At 38.7% G+C, this 16,801-nt stretch overlaps 1 protein-coding gene across 1 annotated transcript; it reads right to left on the minus strand.

The window, feature by feature from the left end:
- Window positions 1–26: 26 nt before the first annotated feature.
- On the minus strand, window positions 27–12,968 carry rftn2 (raftlin family member 2). The gene is made up of 9 exons (XM_052606282.1): window positions 12,502–12,968; window positions 6,398–6,578; window positions 5,344–5,452; window positions 4,540–4,705; window positions 3,661–3,879; window positions 2,572–2,678; window positions 2,375–2,478; window positions 2,208–2,286; window positions 27–1,576 (listed from the first exon to the last, which is right to left on the minus strand). The coding sequence occupies exons 1-9, from the start codon at window positions 12,638–12,640 to the stop codon at window positions 1,379–1,381; spliced, it is 1,302 nt and encodes a 433-aa protein (XP_052462242.1). The 5' UTR covers window positions 12,641–12,968; the 3' UTR covers window positions 27–1,378.
- Between the last annotated feature and the right edge of the window lie 3,833 nt (window positions 12,969–16,801).

The raw sequence follows: 16,801 nt of genomic DNA on the forward strand, positions 1-16,801 counted from the left end.
TGCTAAGTGACCACACAAACAGCCACTTTAATATGAAGTAAATACCCATTTAATAAAACATTACAAAAAACTGCCTGAAAGACATTTAAATGCTACAGTTGGTAAATAATACTGCACAGTTCTGGCATATAAGAATATGTTAAATGTCTTGAGCTCAGCTTCTGAAAGTGAAGAATCATCTCATTCGGTTCATCATGGCTTTAACATTTACAGCAGTTTGATATATACTGTTTTGTGAACTAAAATGTGCTTATTCTATTCTGCCATTCCTCAAAGTGGGATAAACATTGTCAAGGCAACATAAGACGTGAAAAATACAACCCTTAACGTGGATAAAATTCTACAAGAATTGTAATATGGCACCACTGCAGCTCAGTTTGAAAAACCAACCAGATAAAACAAATTTGACCACCTAGCTGAGGAGAACTACTCTGTTTATACTAACAAAAGGAAGTACGGTACTCTGCTCATAGTCCCATAGCAGTTATTGAACTGAAATGCTCATCTTAACATGCAAATCAGAGTGTGATTACATTTCCCTTTTGGATAATGTGAAGAAATTCCCAGGAGATTAACAAAAATTCAAGCAACATTTGAGCTCATGGCACAAATCAGATAAACCAGACTACAGCATCAAATTCAGCATTTAGTTTTCATGGGCTCCAGCCTGAAGCTCAATAGGTTTACACTGCATGTGCTTTTCCCTTAAAATCTAGCATCTCAAGCTATAAGTAGCATTCCTGATGTTTTGACCTGGGAAATTTCTGTAAGAAAATGTAAGCATGTCACAAATCTGCACAGCAAGTAAAATTTGCGTCCTGCAGAAGGGCTGTTTGGACACTCGGTTCCTGAGTTTATGTTGAACTGTGGCAGGTGTTTGAACAAACAACTGAATTGTCAGCTGGTTTAGAGTAAAAAAAATAAAATAAAAAAATAGGAACAGGAAAAAGAAAAGCAAAATATGAACAGTGAGGAAGGACACTCAGTGATGATAAAAAAGAAAAACGTGTTGGAGCTTGACAAATGTGATTTGAACTGGACATGTGGTATTGTGCGAATGCTGTGAAATACTGTTGATGTAAATAACAGGTGTATTTCAGTGCTATTTTTGATACTTTGTGTCAAAGTATCATTGCACAGACTTTGTGCTTAAAATTACAAATACAAGTGTAAATAAAACCGGCCTCTAATACGTTATGGCTTGTTAAAAAAATACATTAAAAAAACATTAAGAGTTCCACAAGTCGGTTTCTAATACAGGAACACAAGTCTCTTGTGGTCTGGTGATGTGGTAAATTCTAGGGCAGCTGCCACTCTCAACCGCCAAAGATTTCTGACAGAACTTGAAAAAGAAAACTGCATCTTTTGAGTTACTCCATCAAATACAGGTGACTTCTGCAGCCCCGTCATCCGGCTCATATCCTCCCTCGTCTAAATGGGACAGCACACTGGGATACCCCCCTCCAAACACAGGGAAACCGCCAATTCCCCCTGAACATGGAGACGACAGCTCTGTGTGCGGTTCATCCACGCCCCGACTCACTGAGTGACTACACACCTCTCGCCGTGTGGATCCCTAAAGAAAGCAAAACAAGATAGAAGTGAAGAGACATTCAGCCAAGTATGGTGACCCATACTCAGAATTTGTGCTCTGCATTTAACCCATCCGAAATGCACACACACAGAGCAGTGAACACAAACACACACACACTGTGAGCACACATCCGGAGCAGTGGGCAGCCATTTATGCTGCAGCGCCCGGGGAGCAGTTGGGGGTTCGATGCCTTGCTCAAGGGCACCTAAGTCGTGGTATTGAAGGTGGAGAGAGAGCTGTTCATGCACTTCCCCCACCCACAATTCCGTCCGGCCCAAGACTAGAACTCACAACCCTTCGATTGGGAGTCCAACCCTCTAACCATTAGGCCACGACTTCCCCTTTGGATATTGTTGAGATACAATATCCAACGCTCTCCATTGATTTTCTATTGCGGTAAGGTTATAAAAACTTTTTTTTGTTTACTGTACACCATATGCTTTTAGTCAGTGCTGTTTTTTTGTCAGAAATGACAGGGAGGCAGCTTGCCGCAATAGAAAGTCAATGGAGAGCGTTGGATTGCGTCCTTAAGATATGTCTAATAGACAAAATTACAAGTAATGCAACAGATTTCCAAATGTCATTTTTTTAAATGAGATTAGCAAACAGGCACCTGGTTGTGTTGTGGTACCGTTTGGCCTTTGACCGGTCTTTGCAGGAAAACAACTTGCTTGGTGGCGAGATTCCCTTCGCTGCAGGAAAAGAAAAACGGTCAGCTGGGTCCCAAGTGATAAGGTGTAAAGAAACACGATTATATGACTTGTACTGTGAGGGTCCCACCTGTCATGGCGAATAATTGGGGTGGGCAGCACACTAGTGAGCAGCCAGCCGAATTCTGCTAATGTGTGGAGCAGAGGACCATAGTCTGTCTTTACATCTGAACCCTGTGACACAAATAGGAAATCATTAAAGACAACATAAAATGGTGCACACTTAACTTCCTTCATGTGATAATGTGATCATACATGCAGTCACACCTCTATAACGGTCCACTGTTCCACTACAACAGTGTCATTGGCAGGGGGCGCTATGCTTTTCTCCTCATAGACAAACAGCCCCTCTAGAGACCTGGGCACCGGCTCACCTGTAAAAACAACCATTAAACATCTACATCACACTGTAGGAACTAATAAATGACTATTCACAGCTACATGTTTACATTGTTATGTCTGGATATGTGTCTGAATGTTTAAATGCCTAACCTGAAGCATGAGTATTATTGAAGATTTCCTTTTATCATTATTATTCAGATCTTAATGTTAAAATTCACGGTTTTTAATGCAGGGGACCATTTTATTCTGTTATTCTATATTTTCACCCACTGAGACAAAATTTGTAGGTCTCATTTAGTCAGTGCTGGAAGTATGTCAATGACCTACAAAAGATAATGAAACTGAACTACTTGTAAGACAGCAAGATACATCCATGTGCATCAACATGTGTGACAGATGAAAGAAGAGTGAATAAGATTGTAGAGCCAACACGGAGAACATTTCTGCAATTCAATTATACATACATATATATAGGTAGACAACACACACTCTATATACACATGAAACATACATATGGGAACATATGACATGGGATAAAAGAGAGCGAAATCTAGAGCTAATTTGTAAACTGCTTTTCATGTTGAAAATGTACTAGCTCCAGATGTCTCAAACACACACACACACACACACACACATCTGATTTAGCTCCTATTAGTCTGGTGTGAAACAGGAAGCATGGTCGTGAGGTTAGGGACATGAGCTCTAAATTTAGTTGTGGTTGGAGACAGGAGAAGGGAAATATGGCTTCGGTTAAAGCTAGAGAGATGTGGAGAAGGATAACAAAGAATGAAAAGATATACTTGGTTAAAAAAAAAAATTACAAAAAAATAATAATCATCAGATGATAGGGCTTCTGGATTGGTAAAAACAATCAGGTAACACCTTGTATGATAATCTTAACATCTTCCTTAGGAAGAGCTAAAGAGGATGTTGACATCTTCCTTTCCCAAACATGTCAGGCGGATAAACAACCAGCTCAGGGAATCAGGAATCAAAACTAAGTCTGAGAACTACCTTTAGGTGTGTCCCAGTAAACAAAGGAGTCGACCAATGACCAGCCCTTGCGGTAGAAAGCTGCGGTCAATTCCAGCCAATCAGCTTCGAGTGCACTGACAACTTGACCCTTCCTGGACACGCGCATGGACAGCGCCCCCTGGTGGTAACAGCAGGCCAGAGAGTCCAGCGGAGCACAGCCCGGAGCCCAGGAGTGAAACAGCACCAACAATCTCAGGTCTGAAAACCATAGGGAGTCTCGTCACGTTTTGTTATGACCAATGTGCAATGTACAGTGCAACTTCATAATCTGGCACATTTCAGTAAATTAAGTCATGCAATGATCATTGCTTTAGACACCATTTTAATAGGTCAAAATCAGTCCATCTACCATAACTAATAAGTGTAACAGGGCAGATAAACGAGGTACGGTACTCGTGTTAAGACACTAACAGCCTCTGACTGTTCTTAATCTCACATGTGGCCCTCAAACGGTTGCCATGGAGAATTGAGAGGTTGGTATGATGCCCAGAGGGTGAGGAGACGCCAGCACTCCACAGAGGAGAAAGATTTAACAGGGTTAATCAAAGTAAGCAGACACCACTCAACACAAAGTGAAGAGGAAGTAAAATCAAAAATAAAAGCAAATAGTAAAGTTATACATTTTTTACATGTATACAAAAATAACGATGTATCTCTGTCAACATCTTAAAGTAAAAAAAAAAAAAAAAAATCCTATTTGCTTCTGGATGAAATGTGACATGTTCTTTGTGAGTTTCACCCAATCGTGCATGATCCAAAGCATTTATAGTCCATCTATGTATCGGTTTTAAATCTATAAAAACGGTTTAGTAAGTTAGACTTCAGATGGTCCATAATGAGATTAGAGGAACATCTCACCTGGGCTGTAGCCACGGCCCTCTAGATCTGCGTCTCCAGTTGGTGTGCGGGGTGGGGAACGGCAGCCCCTCCTGGGACTGGGCACTCCACTGTTACACCCCCCTACTCCAGCCTGCTGGAGCACTGACCCCACAAACCTCACGCCACCCCTGGCATAGCTGTTCACCTGAGGACACACACACACACACACACACACACATACACACAGTCGTATGATATGAGATTATCTAAACATTCCATTATAAGGAACAGAAATGTACGCAGATACATTTTTGAAGAGAAAGACCTTTGACATTTATAGTCAACATGAAATGAAAATTTACCCAATCTACTTTCTAAATGCATGTTAAATTATATTATTTCATGTATATTCTACATAAAGAATGACATGCAGTAGCCCCCACCACACACACACACACACACACTTATGCTGCAGTGCCCGGAGAGCAGTTGGGGGTTCAGTGCCTTGCTGAAGGGCACCTAAGTCCTGGTATTTCCGGCCCGAGACTTGAACTCACAACCTTAGGGTTAGGAGTCAAACTCCCTAACCACTAGGCCACAACTTCCCCTCAAAAAAAAGTTAATATAATTTCTAGTAAATATAAAAATACATGGCTTTTGAAAATAAATATAGATAGTTCCTTTTTGTGGTGGTGCCAGTGAAGATTTTACCAAAACTAGTAAAAACCTGAACTAATAACCCAACTGGTTTTTCAAAAAAAATTACAATTGTTACACACTGTAAAAGACATGGAAAAAAGTACATGTACGACAGACAAAAGCATTTGAAATGAAAACACAGACCCTGTCTATGAGCAGTCCCACTGTGTCACTGGTCAGAGATTCTCCGGGCAGTGGCCACTCCTCCACTCGCAACACTGGCAAGCTGTCAATCACTGGCACTGCATGTTTACTGCAACCACACATCAATTAAGGAAATGCATTTTAAACTCGCTGTATGAATACATTATGCATACTTTATTGTAGTGGACATTTCCTATTCCTGACATGTCATGCATTATCAAAGTACTAAAATGCTAAGATGTTTAATCCTTCTGATCCCAACGGACCACACTGGTCAATGGTTCATTAAGAAACCAGCATCAAAGAAAACTGGTTTCAAACCGCACATTTCATGATTTACATCTTATATAAAGTGATTCTTCAGACGCAAGCAAAGATTTAATGACTACAAAGCTTACTTTTTATATTAACATCTGTCAAGTCTATTTCTAGTCCATTAGAGACAGTATTTTATACTTTAAGCAACCATAGAATAGTAGAGCTGGATATCACAGGATGCAAAGATACTTCTACGCGGCTTTCCTTCAAGAAATGACCAGATGGAGGCATCTTAATAGACAGGAAGTCAAGCTAACAATGGAGTGGATATGCCTGAGAAAGAAGCATTTTGCAGGTTTCTCTTTTCTCTTCTTAAAAGTGCATTCAAGCTTATGCTCTCTGGATTCAGACATCAATCAAATAGTACGCACAATACTTGGTATTACACATCTTAAGGTTTTTCACACTGCAACACTATTAACATACATACAACTGTCCCAGACCTTACTTTTGAATGATTTACAATTTACATTTAAATTGAAATGAGCCTGTCCTGTTTCTTCACTGCTTCTTTGCAGGTTCAGATTGGTTGTTGAAAAACTAAACCATTGTCAGGGGCTTCTTAATTTAATCCACATCAGTACCCCAATATGACTTAAAACAAGCCCATCCCACTTTAATCTTAATACATATTCATGCTGACTCATTAAAAGTTAATTTACTTGGAAGGAGCTGGTCAGGGGGTTTGGGGGTACAGAATAGGGGCTGCAAAGGTCCTTGTCATGGTGAATATTACCTGGATCGTGGGCGGACCAAAATGGCCCGGTAGAGCAGGCTGCAGGGCAGGAAGCGGGTCCGGCCCACCGAGAGGATTATGGGATGCAGGGCAGTCAGTACATAGCCCTGGGTGTAGTATGACTGCAGGGCATGGGGCAGCTCGCACAGCGAGGACAGATACTGTACTGTAGGCCGACTGCCTGCGGAACACAGCACAACAATAAACTCAGTGGAACCCACCATATAAGCTAAGCTATTAGAATTAAAACAATAAACATATGATGAAGCTACAGGTTGTCTCACAAATTCAGACTTTTGATTATGTGCATTGTTTTTCATAGCTTCTTTTGGCCAAGAACTGCCCATTTAAGCCACGTTTCCACCGCAGGAACTTTACCCAGGAACTAGGGACTTTGGGCTGGTACTCGGTGAGTTTCCACCGCAGGAACCAGGAACTAAATAAAGTCACACCTAAGTATAAGTCGCATCAGTCCAAAAATACATCATGATGAGAAAAAACAAAACAAAAAACAAAAATCGCACTGGATTGTAAGTCGCATTTATTTAGAACCAAGAACCAAGAGAAAACAATACCATCTACAGCCGCGAGAGGGCGCTCTATGTTTTCAGTGTAGGCTACAGGAGCACTGAGCAGCATAGAGCACCCTCTCGCGGCTGTAGACGGTAATGTTTTCTATTGGTTCATTTCTCTCGGTTCATGTCAAATTAATTTTGATAAATAAGTCGCACCTGACTATAAGTCGCAGGACCAGCCAAATTATGAAAAAAAGTGTGACTTCTAGTCCGGAAAATAAAGTAGTGTCATTTTCACTATGCGTTTATGTAAAATGAGTGTTAGCCTTGCTTTATTTGAGAAATATTCCCAGTGCACACAAAACTTCCCAGAATACCCTGTTGGTTACGATGTCTACTTCCTTCTTAATTTTTATTAAATTTGTGAAAAATACTTTGTCATCTATACACACACACACACACACACACACACACAATTGGCTTCCAGATTTTCAATAGATCGGCAGTCAAAAAACAATATCGGTCGACCACGATTCATGACTGATAGCACAAAAGTTCGAAGTCAGTGAGACTCTTCAATGTTGTTGTTTTTTTTTTTTTTTTAGTCCCTTTTGCTCACAAAAGCCATTTATTTCACAAAAAAAAAAAAAAAAACAAGTATAAATATTACCATTTAAAATGTTTTTAATTCAATTTTGAATTACGCTGGTGATTGCAAATATTTCAGCAGCCATTAGTCCAGTTTTCAGTGTCGTATGATCCTTCAGAAATCATTCAGTATCATTTCTCAATAACACTTCATCATCAGTCACGATTAATATTTTTGTGCATACATTTCTAAAAATCCAATAATGCAACAAACCAGGATTCTTAGACAAAAAAAGATAAAATAAAAACATTCTAAAGGAACAGCATTTAAAATATTTTGTAACATTGCAAATGCCTTGACTGTTACTTTCTAATACATTTAAACCATCCATGCTGAATAACAAACTCAAAATGTTTGAATTAACAATGTGAAAATATCAGTTTTACGGAATCAAAAACAACTAAAAGTATTAGTAATATATATTATGGTAGCAGCCTATGTACAGCATTGGATTTTCAGATTCCAAACCACTTAGAATGCAGTCTATGTAGGCAGCAAACAGCAAGACCACTCACTCGGTGTTGGAACAGAGCCTATGTTAAGGTTTCTCGAAGTGGCTCTTCGATAGCATGCTACGGTTTAGTTGGCTTTTTTCTCCTGTCTTCAGCTTCTGACAGAAGATCACTCTGACCTCTCCCTCCTCTCCCACAACCCCAAACACACTTCCTGTGTCCACAAAGAGTTGCTGTTTACAGGGAAGGTTGGACCCACACCACACACACACACACTCAGCCTTAAAAACACAACATTCTACTACACACATAGTCTTTCACTGGGGCACACCAGCAAACATGACTTTAGTCTGAGAAAACCCAGACCAAATATCTTCGCCCTGTAAACTCATCCTCAAAAATGGTAAATAGCTATGAAGGAGAAGAGGTTTTTGACTCCCCTCAAGTCTGATTTGGCAGCTACCTGAATGCTGTATCATCCCAGCAGTGTCTGTGGCCAATAAAGGGCTTTGACAGGCACGCATCTATTCCTGTCCCTCACACCTGAGCTTCAGAGAAGCGTCAAAGACACAGTGGTCCTCCGGGGCCAAGAAGAGCGGTGGACTATTCACAAAGATATGAACCCTGGAAAGGCCAGCAATTTGTCCCAAACCCTTGAATCCACCCTCCTCCTGTTAACTCACACAGAGGCCTCTGTTCTCCGCAGTGCATGTGTTTAAAAGAGGAGAATAAAGAGAAAAATAAATACGGCGGCGTGAGAAGATGTAAAGGAGAAAAAGGGTCTGAAGGTGTAAAGGCTTCAGAGGAAAAATGAGAAACAGACAGACTGGGCTATGAGAGAAGGAGAAAAACATTACATTAGTGAACATTACAGTAATTACATGTCAAATTCTTAGATTTACATTTTATGAAATTACATTAATACATGATCAAAAGTTAACTTCAATACACATATTAACCATCCAAGAAAGCCATGGAGTTTACCAAACCTTGGACATTCAGTCATGAACCCCTTTTACCATTTTAAGATTATTTACATGTAGCTTTGTAAATCCTGTTGTACAACAATCAAGACTTGTTATCTGACAAAAGTCCAACCGTGAACATTGCCGGAAACACTATACAGCACTCTTAAAAGTACAAGTTATTTAAATCTATGGGTCCATGAAGGATCTCGAACTGCAAAGCAAACTTTCAATTGAACAAAAGTTCTTTAGAGTAGAAAGAGACCCGTCCTGAGTCCTGACATGACAAGTCTGTGTCTATACAAGAAGTATGCAAAATACAACGGCTGTGGTATTTCTTCCAAGCCATACAAAGTCCATATCAACTTCATGATCAGCCCTACCATGATTTTAGATAGTACACCAAGTAGGTGTACATGCCAAGGTTCACAAGGTTCATGCCTAAAAAGAAGAACCAAGTCCAAAACTACAACTACATCTTATAACCCAAAAACACTCACAGACATAAACATGTCCAAGGTGTTTCCACAGGTTACACTCGATATGCAGACAGAGCGATGTTAAGGAGCCGGTGATGCAGATCTGTCTAAATAACATAAGTCAACCGGTAAGCAGTGTCAAACATTCACACTTCAGGCATCTGTACACTTGGTGTTCTCAGAAATGAAAAACTGGAACAAAGGGTGAACAGACATGCCAAATGACTTTCCCCTCAAACTTCTCACTTCTACACTTGTAGACATGTTTGTATTCAGACAAAAAGCTATCTGACCAAAGAGGTGTTGCACTACAACAGGTTTATTGTTCTGCCATTATTTGAGGCTTTTGATGCATGTTGACTTTTGAGACCAAGTGACAGCACTTCCAGGGACTGTCATTAAGATCTGGACATCACTAGTATCTCACATTGAGCTTTGTCCACTCTTCTTCCCCTGCAGAGTGAGCTTAGTCGGACTTCTCTTCAACATAAGCCCCTTTTCCACTGCGATTCCGGCAAATACATGGGTAAAGTGTTCTGGCAATTGTTCCCGGGTCGCTATATTTTGCACTTCCACACTGCCAATGATTACCTGGGATATGTGCGTGCTTTCACACACAACCCGTAAAGATCCCGTAATGACACGTGACATCAGGGCATGACGTGTAATGTACGAGTCGAAAACGTTAGGCACTTTATACTTTCACTGAAGCAAGCGAACGATCTTGACGTCAGTGTGGAAAGTGAGGAACTAACTGATCTCAGCTACATTACAGTTTGCACATATTTTATTGTCGCAAATGTTGATCTTCCTTCAAAACAGCCGGTAAAAGATTCATGCGATAACGCGTGTCATCACTACGACGCGGCATTAGATCTGCCCAGACAGAGGAGACAGATCCTTAACTGGAGAGCAATTCCAGCTGCAGTGTTGAACCGATTTCCCAATTATCTCCACATCATCCTGTCTTCCTGTGCATGACCAACCTTATTGGGGGAACTGAATTAATTAGAATAATTGTATAACTGTAATATTTAAGAAATAACAGATTTGGAATGAACAACTTCTCTTGCAGAGGCTGAAAGGGTCAACCCTTTGGCCTTCATCTTGACAACAGAGATTCATTCACCTTAGAGCTGCCCGCCATCTTGCAATCTGAGTGAACATTTGAGGCATGCTGCCGGTTTAATAGGGATTTTCATACAATTAAGGAAATTAGCACCAGCAGGTAACGGATTAACACCAATAACTTGGAGATATCGGTAAGGGTTCCCTAATTTTTTCCCCCCAAACATCTCATTTAAGTGCTTCAGAGTACCATTTGTGAAATTTGCTTAAATACATAAATAAAAACTGCCCTTCTACTCCTGTTATGGTAACTTCAAATAGGACTAATCAGTTACCTTAAAATTTAGGTAAATGTAGTTTGTTCTCCACGGTAGGTCAGTTTCAGGTAGTAAATGGTTAGCATCTTAGTCTTCTATAGTGATTGATTTGAGTCCTGGGCAGGTGGAGACACGCGACCCTGCAAAATTGCTTCACATTCCAAGCAACACCCTGGATACAGAACAGATCTACACTACAATCACAAAACGGTAATTTTAAATGTGTGTGACCAACTAGAGATTTACATAATTTTGTCTACATTTTTCTAGACTACATTTCGATTTTAATCCGTTGCCATCAAAGAATTTAGGCCGATCTACAGAAAAGTGCCCCATAGACATCTCAGATTTGATCGGAAACCTATTCTAAATGTATGTGCAGGAAACACATGGTCATCAGAATGGAAGGATAGCTTAAATTTCATAAAATCAAGCCTGTTGTTCGGACAATAAGTACTTTTTCCGCTTTTAATAACGGTTATTCATTTTCATATGCAGGATATAGGACACTCAAGACTTGCTTTCAGGAGATATTATTCACTATCAGGAGAAATTTTAAATATTCTATTAGGTTGTAATATTTGTAGTTCTCTGAAAAAAGAAATTCTATGCTGAAACAAGTTAATCCAAAAGTGGTCTTGAAATTTTAGGGAAATGGCCCTTACATAGTTTTTTTTAAATTTTACAACTTACATTTTCACCAAGGAAATAACTATGGCATTAAAATAAAAGAGAAAGTTTTCTTTAAAACTGGAAAAAACTGTACAGCTCATTTCCAATCATAAAATTATATTCTAGTCCTCCTAAATCACACACAAACAACAATCCCTGAAGCTCCATGAGTTGAATGGATACATTTTCCGCTGCATGCTAACAGATCACTACAAGTTTTCCCATCTCCCCCACTACGGGTTTTCCATCTCCCTCTCAAGGCTGGTTCGCAACAGAAACCCGTACCATTCTTCAAACAACCCGCTTCTCCTCAAGGCAAATGTACACATCATTAAACGTTTCAAAACGATGAATGTGGGTAGTACGAACTTGAAGTACACTGCGCATGGTCCCTTCAAACCAAGAATGAAAGAGGTGGTGGAAAATGCTACACAGAGGAAGCGAGCATGACTGAATGTCATCTCGTGGAACAGACGCGGGTGTATTGTTGTCTGTGCGCCTCAGACGCCGTTAATTGAGGGAAAAACCTCTTGACCCATTTCCACATGTGATAAAGCCCTGGCAGTGTTGCACAAAACGGTATAAACCCGAACGCACTTCAGGACACACATGCCAAGATTCAACATGCCACAAGTCTGAAAGTGCAAACAGAGCTCAAACCATAGCACGTGCCACTGCTTTTGCCAGGAACAACTGGAGCTCTTTCTCATTCATTACACTCGAAAAAAAAATGAAAAATGTAACATGCTAAGCGTTAAACGTCTGCAAATAAACGAACATACTTCAAGTTGTTAGTACCATTTAAAAAAAACCTTCCAGAACAGTAGTCGTTTACTTTATTTTGTAACAGTTTACTAATACGGAGTTAACGCATTTTCATTGTAACGTTAGTAGGAATAACTGGAATTGTATTTTGATGGATTTTTTTTTTTTTTTTTTTGTAAGCGAGCATCACATAAAATCTTTGTTTACTGCACTGATCTGTACCTTCCAGACTGAAGTCCAGCAGCACATACTCGTACACGGAGTCTGTTTTGGTCTCGACCTGTGGTCTCTTTAAAGTGGAGTAGATTTTTCCCGGGCTGTTGTCCTCCGGGTCCTCCAGTTTCCTTAGTCCACATCCCATATTTGCGGGATCTCCAGCACACGCAAGGCTGGGACACGGGGCGACCCACTCGGACACACACTAAGAGGACTCCCGCTCTCGTGTTTAGTGGGTTTGCTCCATATTCCAATTCCAACAACTTAATCCTTTGGGAGTGGCACCGAGAATGACGTGCTGTGTGTCCGATCCCGTTTAAGAAAACGGCTTAAGTCGAGCAAAGAGATCACCAAATCCTTTTGTGGGGTCTTTATTAGACTTATTAAATAAAATACTTTCTGAAGTTGTGCAATAAAGAAATCCAGATCGTCTTCATTAAAATCTCCTTCGTGGCATGGAAATAATAAAGAAAAAGTTGTAGTGGGCTGGAATCATGTTGAAATTAATGAGGGGGCGTGACGACGGAAAACGATTAAACAGGCCGGGCTGAATATTAAACAGGAGGGGGGCGTGTATAAATTATAAGTGTTTACACAGCAGACAGACAACGTACTTCTGTTGTTTCTTTTAGTTATTTTGGTAACCAACTCCTAATGTTTTTGGGAAATTTTTCAAATTCTTATTACACAAATTAATATTTTGAGATATGGAGATTAAGAAAGAAAGAAAAAAAAACAATGCTAACAGTAACACCTATTAAAACGCCTTTATTTTCATCTTATTTTGTAATAATTGTTTTAATAAAGAAAGGGATGTAATAGTCATTTTTACACCCCCAGACAATGATTCATGGCGAAAAATTCCCACCAAAACCAGCAATGAAGCAAATAACTTTTAGATCACTTTCTGGCACAGTGGTATGCATGGATGGAAATTCTATAAAGTGACTTAAAACCACATTAACTGACGACTGTAGCACTAGAAACATCTGTTCAAATAAGCGGGAAGCTAAATTTGTTGGGCATACAAAATTTAAGGGGCTGAGTAGAAAATTATATGTATGAGCATGAGCAAAGGGGAATTTTTCAAAAGATTAAAGTCTAAAATACTTCATTTACTAACCACTTGAGCATTCATTTAACCCATTCCATCTATTTAGGAGCTTTTATGCTATACCTTCCTTAAACCAGCAACAGCCAGTCAGATGTGTTTCTTTGAAGTGTAGTTGTATATTATACCCATCACTATCATAATTTTAAATAAAATAAAAAATAAAATAAAATAAAAACCTGGCTACGTGGTCTGTACTAGACTGAGACTTGTCATGGCACTTGTTGTTTTTCTCTTGTTGGTCTGATTGCTTCTATTGTTCTCATTTTTAAGTTGCTTTGGATAAAAGCATCTGCTAAATGATTAAATGTAATTTCAGTTACCTATTTAAAATCGCAAACAGAAATGCACCACTGTGGCTAGAAACCAAAAATAGAACCTTTTCTCTTTAATTAGCAATAATAGCATTTTGTCAATAAAATAGAACAAAAGAGAGATAAGGAAGGAAGGAGGCCTCCAAATGGGGGGAGCAGAGGAAAGCTGAGACACAACTCAAATCATTCAATGTGTTTATTATGTGGCTCTATTTTTACACAGTTGTGAGTGAGTCAGACCTCACTCATGCTAAAGCGGAACAAAAACAAACATGAAACTAGCAAAGTAGCTGTACCACCTGTCAAACTTACAGTGGAAAACAGTGCCCACCTGCTTGCTGTGAGCACCACGCTGAACAACAATCTCATTAACCAGCCACAAAGCAGCAGATTTCTGAAAGCAGCTCATTTTAGTGTATTTGTGTGTCGCTTTATTGTTTTGGCTCTTGCCGTGCAGAACACAATAGTTATGATTTGGGATTAGTTTCCATAGTTTTCTGAACTGATCCTTTGAAAATATATTCGTGTCAAATTTCCTGTAATTCTTTTTTGATCATGTAGCCTTCAGTTGTCCTGTAAGACAACAGACACCTGATGCATTTATAGATTATTAGAACCAAATCCAAAATTGGAATAATATGGATAGTATTTGTTAATCTTTCACAGAAATTAATGAACAGTATCATGCCAGGCTCAGAAACATCAGTTTTAAGTCTTCTCACATGTCTGTTTGCCTTTGTGCTTCTCAGAAATAACACTGAAAAACCAAGCCTGGGTCCTAGACCGGAAACCACTGTCATTCTGAGACCACACCCAGAGGATATTGGGAAGGAAACCCATGCCTGACAGTGTAGGAAGGAAACAAACATAAGGTAGGTGGTTAAACTGCCACAAAACTGTATGCAAATGTTACGCACTTACACTAATAATTTTTTTTTTTTTTTTAATTAGGTTTTCCAAAAATAACACTCAGTATTAATTTCTCATCTGTCTCCTTATTTTAATCCCAAAATGAATACAGACATTGTCATTTTATACATATCACTCCACATTATAATCCCACCTCTGTTCCTGTGAGATTAAACTGGCCTACATCAGTCACTCTGACACACAATCTGGACTCTATGCACCCTATTCATCTATTCCTGAGCTCCAGTGAGATCATATCTGATGAGAATCAAATGTCACCTCACAACATGAAAGCCCCTGTGGTTTTGAGAAAAACGGGTTTGAAAATGTATGGATGGAGGGATTGATTTCAATATGCAGGTTATTTAAAAACTGACGCTTTATTGTGTTTGATTTAGAGATGGAATTGTATTTTCATCTTGTTTCACTTTGAAAATACTTTTGAAAAGAAGATACAATTTTAAACTTCACATTCTCTTTAACAAATTCTATTATTAATAATATTGAGAAACAATCTGCCAATGAATAATACAAGTAAAATTGCTTAGCTCGGATTCATCCTTTTAAGGACACAAATGACGTTAAACTCTTGGCCTTATGAATAGGCAAATTAATTGTGGTAAATGAACGTTACACGTCTCTTCTGCAATACTTGCGGCACAGCGCCATCTAGCGTTCAACACAAAGGTACAAAAAGTCATTCATCTCATTGTGCAATATCTGTTGTGGATCTTTTGCCACTCACCTTATTCAGTTAGGTGATATTTACCAGAGAGTGGTACTCTGACTGTGATAAATAATTAAAATAAATTATTATTATTTAAAAAACAAAATTTATAAAGTGTGTATGTATATAATACAAATCAAATTTGTTTGAAAATGTTTACTAAGCATTTTTAATTTCATTTTTAGAATAATATATTCTTTTAAATATTTAATTACTTTATCAATTAATTGACTGTAGTCGTCGTTTTTCATTTCCAAACGATAATTCACATGAATAATTTTATTATTTCACTTTGACAATGTAGGGATGACACCTGTTCAAATAAAGTTATAAGCTAAATTTGTTTGCAATACAAAATAATATTTATATTATGATATATATATATATATATATATATATGAGCATAAATTTATAAATGTGTTAGAATCACTAAAATGCAAATGAAAAGTCTGTAGCTTCTTCCCTCTTGTGAAAATGTGAGAGTTTGTAATCAGTTGCTTCTACTCTTTTAATTACTTTCGGTGAAGCACTTGAGAGCATTTTCAACACTCTGATCAAACATGAGAAAAGCAATTCAGTTTTGAATGTTAAGAGTTGTAGAGTGCAAATGGAAATGACAGATGGAAATAAACAGTGCTGATAGAAACTAAGATTCTGTGTTGAAACATTTTACATGATAAGAAGCAATTACGCAATAAAGATTTTTTCAGATAATGTTGACTTCAAAAAACTTTTTTCAACCTTCTATAAAGCTTTTTGTGTAGTGCATTGAGCACTTTTGTTCAAAACCTCTCACAAACACAGTGAACATTTGATTTTGGTTTTGTTTTGTCAATACAATTGAAGCAATAAATGACTTGAGATACAAATACTCCCTGCACCTGCTTTTGTTTTCTCGTTCTACACCGAACAGGGAGCAAAGAAACAGAGCTGAGGAGTGAAGGACGCTGAGATAAGAGCAACACGACCCTGACACACATCTGTCACCCCTCACACTCAAGCTCTTGTTTTGGACACAATTCACTTACATAAAGTAGAAACACTGAAACATTTAAATGTAGTTTACAAGACTACTGGGTAAACAATTTATGTACGGATCTTGATCCTAAATCACAGAAGCATATAAGATGAGCCATATTTTCGAGTAAACTCTGTATTTGATACATTTTCTTACTGACGTTTGAATTACTGTAGTTAATGTTAATGTTCTTAAATTGTTGTAGGACTTCACGTCGTACACTTGAG

The sequence above is a fragment of the Carassius gibelio genome, chromosome A9 (assembly GCF_023724105.1).
Source record: "Carassius gibelio isolate Cgi1373 ecotype wild population from Czech Republic chromosome A9, carGib1.2-hapl.c, whole genome shotgun sequence".
NCBI classification, from domain to species: domain Eukaryota; kingdom Metazoa; phylum Chordata; class Actinopteri; order Cypriniformes; family Cyprinidae; genus Carassius; species Carassius gibelio.